At 41.3% G+C, this 10,639-nt stretch overlaps 1 protein-coding gene across 15 annotated transcripts; it reads left to right on the top strand.

Moving 5' to 3' along the window:
* On the top strand, positions 1-10,536 carry ncoa5 (nuclear receptor coactivator 5). 15 transcript variants are annotated; one of them, XM_031301851.2, is made up of 12 exons: positions 1-109; positions 1,045-1,103; positions 3,057-3,274; positions 3,492-3,599; positions 4,417-4,480; positions 6,045-6,335; positions 6,417-6,538; positions 7,057-7,213; positions 7,332-7,561; positions 7,701-7,905; positions 8,869-8,960; positions 9,503-10,536. In XM_031301851.2, the coding sequence occupies exons 3-12, from the start codon at positions 3,106-3,108 to the stop codon at positions 10,072-10,074; spliced, it is 2,010 nt and encodes a 669-aa protein (XP_031157711.1). In that variant the 5' UTR covers positions 1-109; positions 1,045-1,103; positions 3,057-3,105; the 3' UTR covers positions 10,075-10,536. The 15 variants fall into 15 exon arrangements, with proteins under 15 accessions (XP_031157711.1, XP_035858378.1, XP_035858376.1 ...); XM_036002485.1 differs by having other exon boundaries at positions 3,000-3,274; positions 6,420-6,538; positions 7,084-7,213; XM_036002483.1 differs by having other exon boundaries at positions 3,000-3,274; positions 6,420-6,538; positions 7,081-7,213.
* The last annotated feature ends 103 nt before the right edge of the window (positions 10,537-10,639 follow it).

Raw genomic sequence — 10,639 nt, 5'->3', positions numbered from 1 at the left:
AAGAAGAAGAAGAAGAAGAGATGCCTATTGTGAGAGGAGGATAGCCGAGTCGACAGGACCGGTCTGTGGCGTTGAGAGGCTGTAAACGGAGATAAAATCCACGTTGAAGGTTAGTAAAGAGTTACTCTGCTGTATGTAATATAACGACACGCGCTGAGAAATCGTATAACGTTACGTTACCTCCGTGTAGTTGGTTCTGTCGCTAGAAAGCTAGCTGTGCGGTTTCAAGATAACAGGTATGCTAATGTTAGCTAACGTTTCTAGCTAGCTAGCTAGCTAACAGCCAACTTCAACCTGGCTACGTGTAGCTACATCGTAACCACATATGTTAGCGCACCAAGGGAAAACTAAAACTAAACATACATTATGTGATCTCTTATCACAGATCACATCATGTGATGATCTGTTACCACAACCGGTGCTGTAAAGTGAGCGAGATGCACGCCATTTGCAGCGCGACCGGTGTGAGTTCCGCCCGCCGAGAACAGCGTGGACGCTCACAGCAAAGCGAAAACCAACAGACATTGTAATTGTAATTTGTTGTATTGGGCGAATTAAGCTTAGGGGCCTTCTTGCTATTTGGGGCTTCAAACGCAGCAACCAAAGTGACATGGTGGCTTGTAAAACTTCTAGCTGTCCTTCAGACCACCTCTGATTTTTGAATGGTTTTAGTCTCAAATGTGCAATCCTGCGTGGTATAATCAAATCTGTAATGCTTCTGATCAGAAGTGCTGCAGTTAATGTAGAATAGGTATTGTGCAATATGGTACTGTAAATGAATGAATGAATTATCCAAAAAGCCTAAACATTTGACCTTTTTTATATACAGTCTATGGTTTTTACCTTAATTTATCTTATTGGTCTATTTAAGCTCATTGTCATGTGATGTGTTGTTTGTTTTTTATGCCTCCAAAACAAAAAAAAATTGTTTTTGCTTTGTGACAGTAATTAGTGAAGCTACTACAGACATCTTAGGGCATTTGAGGTGATTAATTTCCTAAACTGTTAATTGGATATTGATATTTTTTCTTTCTCCCTTTTCAGAGCTTGGGGGTTTTAAATTCTGTGGATACAGATTCCAGAGCATCCAGGTTCAAGTTAAGGTATGTAAAGGGCAGCTCCCTAAAAAGCATAATGTAAATTACCTCGGACCTTAAATGTAATGTAGGCTAACACCAATGCCTTCACTTTCTAATGTCAGTTTTTAATGTCATGTGTGTTGGGACTGAAAACATCTAGAGATTCTCTTTTGCATGTTGTATTGCAACCCGGTCTCACGGCAGTTATTTATCTTTAATCTATTGATTCGTGTTAACGGGGACGTTTTTCTCTTTTTTTTTTCGTGGTGGCCAGCACGAAAATCTAAAGTAATGTATTTCAGTGGGAAGCATATTTCGTGATCACAGCATGAATACGGTATGAGTAGTATGAAAAGCCGAAAATCTGCGCAGGGAGGTTGGTCGGGGTGGTGGATGGGTCAAACAATACGGTCAATACAGATTTTCACCCGGGAGACAGGGGATCACGTCCTGCGTGTGGCGTTTTGTTTTCCCGTTGTTTTCCTAATCACAACCGTCCCGTTATTGTCATGCGGCCATCTCCCGGCGTGTGAGGCATCCTTTCCCCGTTGTTTTTTTCCCGAAAACCAACCTCTGTATAGATGGTTTCCATCCCAAAAAACGAGATAAACGTGTTATTGTACACAAATCAATAGATTAAAAATAACATGACAATTACACGTACTGCCGTGAGACTGTGTTGTTTATATTGTGCCATGTTGGCCACTTAAAGACCTCAACTTATCCTGAAGACTTTTAAGATCGTTGATTTCTTTGAACAAAAGAAAACCTTTTGTGTTTTGGCATTTTCAAGGTGATTTTAAGCCCATGGTTTCATTTCATCACTGCGAAATTTCCTCAAGATGTTTTTACCATTTCAAGAGAAGAGGATGAAATGCCTCACTTCGATTTGTAGGAAACACTGTTGGAGAGTTGTCTGCACTGCTATTTAGTGAAATCATGCAGACCATTTTAACGTTGTGGAGGCAAGAATTTCATAACTGTTCATCACGCTGCACAGTTGACGCACTGTGGGTATCTGTGCAATTTGCTCCACTCTTTCACAACTTCAGTATAACATTTTAGATTTTGTTTTGCGTGAAATGTTCGCTGCTTTTTGTTGCATACCGTGAAATGTGTGTTTTCAACAACTTAAAGCGATTCTTTAATGGTTTCGAGGGGCATAAAATGGAAGCGTATGCTCGCTGGTTTAACATGTAAAGAGTCATGGTGCATTTAATGTCATAGTAAATCTAGTCTATACTAAAACAAATGATATAGCCAATTTAGCATGGCACAGTCTCTTGTGTGCCATTTATACAGGGTATACCACCTAACCCTAGGACAAAACATGTTGAAAGCCCAGCAAGTGCACATTTGGTCGATCAGTTGCAGGAATGGCTCATCTGCGATACTTTATGAACTTTCATCCGCGTCAAGCTAAAGACCTTGCCAAACCACAATGGGTGTAGTTAAATTGTGGACTAGTTATGCAAGGCTTTCACATCCCTGCCCACTGGAAAATCGAGACGGAAGTCCATTGCATCTCCAAATTTGCGTGGTGGATTTACATTTGCGTTTGTTAATATGCTCCGCATTAATCATACACTGATGTCCTGCTGTCCTTTGTCCCATAATTCAAGGCACACTCTCACATAGTACGTGAAGGTCCAGTTCAACGGTATATCCAATAAAAGTGCAAGTGAGCAACAGAGAAACGCAGGACACATTCAAAAAGTGTTTTTTTAACACAAGGTTTCGGATGAATTTGCGATTCACCAGCGCGATTTGTTTCAAATTTGATTTGCAACATTTGTGAATGATTTTCCCACAGCATTTCCATTGTCTGAACTGATATGATTTTGCAACTTCTGCTCTGCTAAAACTTTTCATCTTTCCAAGGGATTTGATCTCTTCTCTTAACTCACTGACATGTTTCAGGATTGTGGACGACAATTTAAAGACGCTTATTAACGAACAACCAAACTTTTTTTGAAGCATTTGAGACGCACAAAGAAAGAAACCAGTAAACCCTCTGGATCGAGTCATGTCTCGCCGAAGAAGCCGCAGCGCATCACCGGGGCGTTTTTCTCGCACTTGCAGCAGTAATGATCCGAGAGAAATGGAGAGACGAATTTTTGTTGGGAATTTGCCGACCTCGGACATGGAAAAGAAGGATTTGGAAGACCTGTTCAGCCCATATGGGAAGATAGTCGGTCAGTAAAACACCATACAAGCAATACGTTTAATTCATGACAATTTCAATCATGTCTGGCATTAAGCATCACAAGTCGTGTTTTTTTTCATGAAATGCAAGCATGTAAAATGCGTAATAATGTCCCTACTGATAATTTTGTGGGTAAATGGGTAGGTATCCAAAATGTTCTTCAAAATGATCCTAAGTCTGTACCACTTAAAATGTTCCTCTTCCAGGCGTGTCCATGTTTCGTGGGTTTGGATTTGTACAATTTGAACGTGTTGAGGAAGCCGAAGCTGCAAAGTCTGCCCAAAAGGGTCGAATATATAAAGGTTATAAAATAGGTAAGCCTTAACTGCAGTGGGTGTGATTGTATGGCCAAAGAGGATAGGATGTTATTGGTTTACAGCGAGCAACAAAACCAAGTTACTGAAAGATTGTTTTTTTTGTTTATTTTTTTTGTGGAAACTTTTGATAATTGAGCATGATAGTTGAAGTGTTAATCCTGAAGATCATCTGGATTTGTTTAATTAAAAATTCCAGCAAAGACAAAGTAGCAAATATGCAATCTTAATTAATAATCCTTACAAGTGTTTTTTTCTGTTTAGCCCTATGCTTGCTCACAAGTAACCTCCCAAAGTGCAGGTTGTGTGATACAACAAATCAAAATGAATGATTTTTCTACTTAACCTTTCTTTTTGTAGACCTGTTACATTATTGGCATACAAAGCAAATAAACAGTGCATTATTAAATGTTGGCAAAGCCTGAATCTCTGAAATCTTTTATTTGCAAAACCTGTCGGAATTTTCTTCAACATGGATTTAAATGCGTCCCTAAAGTCGAGCACTTGTAGTTTCTGAAGTCTGAATTTCAAGTTGAAATTTTACTTTAAACGTTCAAGCTTTGCTAGTGTTTAGCCAACTTTTAAGGTTAGGAAAGAACTCCCTTCATTTCTTCGTCTTAAACTCAATTCGACAGATTTGGCAACAGGATTTGCTGCATTTTGACTCTCGTCCAATTTGGATTTTCGAGCTTGGATATTGGAGCGCAGTTTCATTTGGATCGTGGAAGTATTGACGCGGCCACTCCATTTTGCGTGAAAACTTAAGCTGGTTTACATGTCACTGTTATGTTCAACGTTTGGATTGATTTATTTTCAGATGTAAATATGGCAGTGGAGCGACGACAAGCTAAACTTCAATCCCAGCAGAGCCCTCCACGAAGGTAAAGTAACGTGAAATAGGTGTGAAGAACTACCATCACCTCTGAGGTGTCCGTAAACAAAAAAACTAAAGCGTATCTTTTCCTCAACTGTGATTTCCACGAGTGGTGAAGTCTGCTTAATGGAAGCTGTCGTACCATTAGATGGGCTTAAGATCGTTCATGGGACAGTCAATATTTCACCCGTAATTTACATTTCCAGATGTTGAAATAAAGAAAATGGCCACATGAATGTAATTTAAAGTGTCTGTCTCAAAGATTCTTGCCATATGCTTTTTCAACGCTCATGTTCTTGGTGTGGTTTTGTCCCGCATTTCCTAGCTAAAATATGCAACTTTCCAGCTGAAGGAAACCTAATGTTAGTCCCACCTTGCCCCATATCTATTAGGCACATTAATGGTCTTTTAACTAATTGGGTGTGTACATGAAACTGTATTTAGTCCATGGAACAGACGGATGCAACGCTTATCCACAACGGATGATTAAGTACACGACACAAAACATCCCACACATCATTGGGAAGTTTATTTCGGGGAGTTTTGGGTATGGGGTCGGGCATTCACACACAGGATCACAGACCAATGCAAACAGTGTCACATTATGTGTATGATCCTCATTTTAATATGATTCAGTTGCATTATGTATTATGATTTGTTATGCAACACCTTAAACTGCTGAGAGGTCCATTCTTAGTTTGAATTCTGCTAGATCAAACAGTTGTGCGAGAGCATATTGAATAATGGCCTTGTGTATCCAAGCCTAAAGGCAACAGAAGAGTGAGCACCCATCCACCTTTTTTCTTAACATGAAAACTTCAAACGACACTTAACATGACTGCCACTTGGATACACCTCGGCCACTTTGCATTGTTAGGAACTCTGGTCAAAGTCTCAAGTTTTCCATTTCTACAGTTTGCTTAGAAATGTCTTTGATATGTAGAAACAGTTGAATTGTCTATGCAATTTACAAAGGTGAGATTAATAACTTGTACTAGACCTCTACTGTCAAACTTTCGTTCTATTTTCTTGAGACAATGTCAACCAAACATTATTGTAGCATTTTTCTAACCCCATAGTTGTAGCATGGAAATGTGGCTTACTGAAGAACCAACTGCTAATTATCACAAGCAAATTGTGCTAAATGCCCAAAATAAACCACCTTGTTCAAAAAAGTTAAACAGCCAAGGTACTTGTGTATTTTTAGAGCTGGATTTATGGTCAATGAAGCTCAAATGGTCGACAAATCAATACTGTTGCGTACGCGGAGCGCTGGACGTTTTCAAAAGATCGTTGTTGAAAAGACTTATCGGAATCACCTCCTGGATTGAATTTCTGTTAGTTCTCTTTGCGAACACAATAGCAGCCTTCACTTTGCTCTGCTTTGGTTGTGTGAATATTATATATTCCATCTTTTTAATATTCAATAAATACAGGGATTTTACAGTACCAACTGTAGTAGGCCTGTCCTCACCAGTCATGGACAGAGGTTCCCATTACCCTTTTGTGTGATTTTAATAGGCAGGATAAACTCCAATCGTCCTTGCACTAATTGAGAACCTTTCTCTCAGGGCCCCGTATGGCAGTTATGGGGACAGCAAAGAACCCCGACCTCGGTCACGCTCACCGGTTTATGGACGGGAGAGCCGTGAAGGGCGTGAGCCTCGGGAGAGCCGTGATGGGCGGGAGTCTCGGGACAGCCGTGATGGGAGGGACCCGGGTAGAGAGTCGAGGCCAGGTGGCCACTCTCGTGACCATGATTACCGGTACCGTAGCTCAGAGAGCAGAGACAAAGACCCCAGAGGCCCAGAACCCAGAGGCCCAGACCCCAGAGGCCCAGAGTCACGTGATCCTGCATACAGGTGACTACTGACAGCCCATTAGTTGGAAGTCCCGGGTTAAGTGCTTACATTTTTATCTGAACCTGAAATGTTGCCATACAGCAGAGATGACTATGACCGATACTACCGCAGTGGCAGTGGTGCAGAAGACTTTTATCGGAGGAAGGATGAACCCTTCAGGGACCCTTACAGAGATCCCTGGAACGGACGCCGTGAGCCAGAGGGTATGTGTATTACAGTGAACATGCCAAATTCTGTTAAGTTACTTAGTTGATTAAGTATGTAACTAGAGTAATAGTGTTAAATTGTAAAAATATATCTTAATTTTTCTTGGATAGATTGGGTTTTTTATTATTTGAATATACACAAGTTATTTCTGTAGGTTTGGTTATCACTTTTACTGCATTTTGCTAACTAGCTTAGTGTTCCCGATGTGAGGACACGGCACCATTACTTGACACAGCAGGCACAACTGAGGGCCTCGTACAACCAAACCTAAATTATTTCCTTGTTTAACCATATTATTTAAACTACATATAATCGAGATGAAGATGTAGGTCTTTTTTTTTTTTTATTGAAAAATGTTTTGCACAACTGCAGTATTTATAGTATGTCAGGGTTGAATCAGGAATTACCTTTAGGCTTTATTAGAAAGTAGATTTTTTTTTTTTTTCTTTTTTTTTTTTTAAATTCAGTTTTAGAATTGTTTTCAACTGCTGAACATTTTACTGACATTTTCCAGTCGCCTCCAACCTCTCCTCAACAGTAGATGATCGTGGTCGACCAGAAGAGCGCCGGCGTAATGAATTGTATCGACAGTACTATGAAGAACTCCAGCGGCGCTACGACACTGACCGTCCTGTTGACTGCTCTGTGATTGTCGTCAACAAGGCGCAAAAGTATGTCCACTCTCTGTTGTTTACGGGAAACGCAAATGTTGGCCCAGAAACCTCCTCTGTAAATGTTCGACCAGTACATGGCATATTTTCATATCGCTCCTGTGTTCTTGTTTGCCTGTGTGTACTTGTGCTCCGAAAACAACTGTAGGGAGTATGCTGAGACGGTCGGGCGGAAAGTCCGTGATTTGGGCATGGTGGTGGATCTGATCTTCCTCAACACAGAAGTCTCACTAACCCAGGCACTGGAGGATGTAGGCCGAGCTCGCACTCCCTTTGCCATCATCATTACCCAGCAGCACCAGGTCCACCGGTCCTGCACTGTCAACATCCTGTGTGGCACACCGCAAGGTAATGCCAGAAGATAGTATGCATTGATTGGTTGGTAGGGTCACTTTTGGTCCCTCCAATAACAAAGTGCACAGCATTTCAAAGGTGCATCTATTTTGTTGCTAACGAACTAATCTTTGTTGTGCTTTTATTGCTGTAGAGCATCGGAACATGCCAATGCAGGACGCCATGATGCTGGTTGCCCACAATTATGACACGTACAAAGTTGAAAACCGCGAAAAAGAACGCGAGGAGATTGCCAGAAAGGCTGCCAAGATGGCAGACAGTGTATTACTCAGGGAGCCTGACAGAGAGGGCCACCCTGTTTCTGTGCTCACCGCCATCACGCTGCTGTCTGAAAACAGGTATCTTGTTTAATATCTTTAAAATAAAAGTGTTGTGTAACGTCTTGAGTGGAAAAATAAAAGATTGGAGCTGTGGGTGGAGAATGTAAAATTAGGGCTGGGCGATGTGGCCTAAAAATAAAATCCCCGATTCTTTTAAAAAAAAAAAAATCCGATTTAAATTGATTTTTTTTTTCTCCCCCTACTTAAAATCAATCTGCAGATGACAAAGAAATTGTTCAAAACAAGTTTTAACTTTATTTTGACACAACACACACACACACACACACACGGGGCTATATATTCAACAACAACAAAACGGATGCGTGAGATAAAACTGTTTTCACACATGCAGGTAATTCACTTCTCGTTCGCTAAAAGTTCAAATCATTTTGACGTTATTGCGCAACCTTGCCCCTAGTTTCACCTGTTGCTGAGTAACGTACATTCACATCCCATGGTCTCTTGAACGTGTAGCATACCTGTAGCAAGCTCCTTCGTAGTAACTAGCGGTAAAAACAAACGTCGAAGAGGAGCTCCGTGCTACAGAGCGGCGATTGCTAGTTGTTTAAGCCGCTACAGACCTCCGTCACAGCTCTGCTGGTGCCCCGCATGGTGCTCCTTCAGGTCAGCGGTAGCTGGTGGTTCAGTTATCCGAGAATAGGTGACTCTGTCGCTGACATGTTGTTTGTGTATCTCTATGGCAAACGTGTGGGGGGGGGGAGGGCTGAGCCCGTTCGGAGTTACGGGAGCCCAGAGGGGAGCATCGGCGGATGTTAAGTTAAACAAATTGACGTTAACTACACATTCGAGTTAATCGATAAAATCGATTTATCGCCCAGCCCTATGTAAAATGTAATAAGTTTCAGTGATACCTCAACTTCTGTTTCCATGTTGTACTTCCTTTGGTTTCTCACGCATTGTTTTAAACAATCTCCACACACTTGTAATAATTTTTTTTTTTTCTGTGTGGTTGCTGGGTAGATTTGTAACACCAGAGGAAATGGATGGTCTCATTGCCTACCTGACGGACAAAAGAACCCGGCTGCTACGAAGCGCTGCAGACCCTCTTGCAGGTAAGATGAAAGTATCCTATTTTAAAGGATTATTATGAAATGTCCTCTTTGTCACTAGTCTTCCAATGCAGTTCAGCAAGGAAATAGTCTGCGAAAATTTAAGCACTAAAAGTAATCTAAATTTGGAAGATATCCACTTTAATTATCTATCTCAGATTGCTAAAACCTCCATTAACTTTTGCTCAACTTCACAATGCATTTTTATACAGACTCTCACATCATTACATTGGAATTGTGATCGAGATTTCTTTACTCAGGTAGAATAGCTCCTGCAGTGCAGGAGCTAATGAGGATCCTAAATAAATAAACAAACAAGCAAATAAACTAATTCTCGCCCATTATAGATATAAAATGTATTCAATGTGGATGCGAGGTTTCTATTAACGTAGACTTAAAAATGTGTACTTTGTAAACTATTAATGTTCTCCTATGGTAGAATTATTTAATTATTGCTCCCATTTTTCTCTGTTGAAAAACAGGAGCTTTGTCTGTTGAATTATTAGTAGTAGTAGTAAATTCTAACCAAACCTTTCACCTTACAGCTACAGTCCATGCTGCGGCTCCTGCAGCAGTACACCATGACGTTCCGCCCTCAGCTGCAGGACTGCCACCTGCATCCCATTCTACTCGCACACCCGCACAGACCAGCCACCTCGGCTTATCAGCTGCTTCAGGCGCCTCAGCTAACCCCAGCCATCAGCAGGAGCTGCAGGCTAAAATCCTCAGCCTGTTCAACAGCGGTAGCGGGGTTTCAGCAGGCGCTGGTGGCCCACCCTCCGCCTCCCAGCCACAGGCCTACAGCTCCCTTGGCCCACCCCCGTCCCAGAACCCAGCCCGCCCATCCATGCCTGGCCCTCCTGCAGTTGGATCCCAGGGTTATGGCACCCCACCTGGCCGCATGCAAGTCCCACCCGGTGTTCAAAGACCCCCCACCTCTGCTTCAGGTATCAATTTTGACAACCCAAGTGTACAGAAAGCGCTGGACACCCTCATTCAGAGTGGACCATCTCTCAACCATCTGGTGGGCCCTGCTGGCTCACAGCAGCCACCCCCAAGGTCTGCACCCGGCATGGGCCAGATCCCGCCTATGTCCATGTATCCCCGACATTACTGATAGGTTGTAGTGAATTCATTACTTCTCCTAATGTGAGGTCCACTTCTCCCTGTGACACAAGTAGACACCACATCAATTCTCTGTGCAGTGAATTTACCAGCTGTGAGTAGGAAGATTGGAAGGTTGGATCTTTTGTAAGCTTTTAATCCTTTTTTTATTTTATTTTTTTTTAATTGAGTATTGTGTTCAGTTGATTAAATTTGACAACTTGTCCAGACTTTGTAATGGTCTGTATTTTCAATTATTAGCCAGAAGATAATTATTCTTCTTACATGTAAGTTAAACTATGAGGCAAAGTTGCATGTGCAAAGTACACTATACTTTGGTTTATGATGGACTCCTTAGTTCTTTTCCAACCATGATCGATTGTGTTTTATAGTTAACAGTGTCTTTTTAATTTGTAACACTTTCATTGTCAAAACAAGACATGATTAAAAACTCCACACAATTGTAGTAATAAAATGGTATTGTTTATTGCATTTTGTGCTGACAAATCTATAAAATGGAACGGGTATCGCCAGAAGCCATAGAGATATAAGCATTTTGAAATGTAAGATAAAACTAC

The sequence above is a fragment of the Sander lucioperca genome, chromosome 6, assembly GCF_008315115.2.
Source record: "Sander lucioperca isolate FBNREF2018 chromosome 6, SLUC_FBN_1.2, whole genome shotgun sequence".
Lineage (NCBI taxonomy): Eukaryota > Metazoa > Chordata > Actinopteri > Perciformes > Percidae > Sander > Sander lucioperca.
The sequence above is the reverse complement of the archived record's forward strand: the minus strand, read 5'-3'. Positions and strand labels throughout refer to the sequence as shown.

Excerpts from the sequence above, each read along its gene's own strand:
- ncoa5 (XM_031301851.2), top strand. The coding sequence starts at position 3,106 with ATGTCTCGCCGAAGAAGCCGCAGCGCATCACCGGGGCGTTTTTCTCGC. Across the intron at positions 7,214-7,331 it reads GTCGTCAACAAGGCGCAAAA|TGTGTACTTGTGCTCCGAAA; the intron begins GTATGTCCACTC and ends CTTGTTTGCCTG. Across the intron at positions 7,562-7,700 it reads CCTGTGTGGCACACCGCAAG|AGCATCGGAACATGCCAATG; the intron begins GTAATGCCAGAA and ends TTATTGCTGTAG.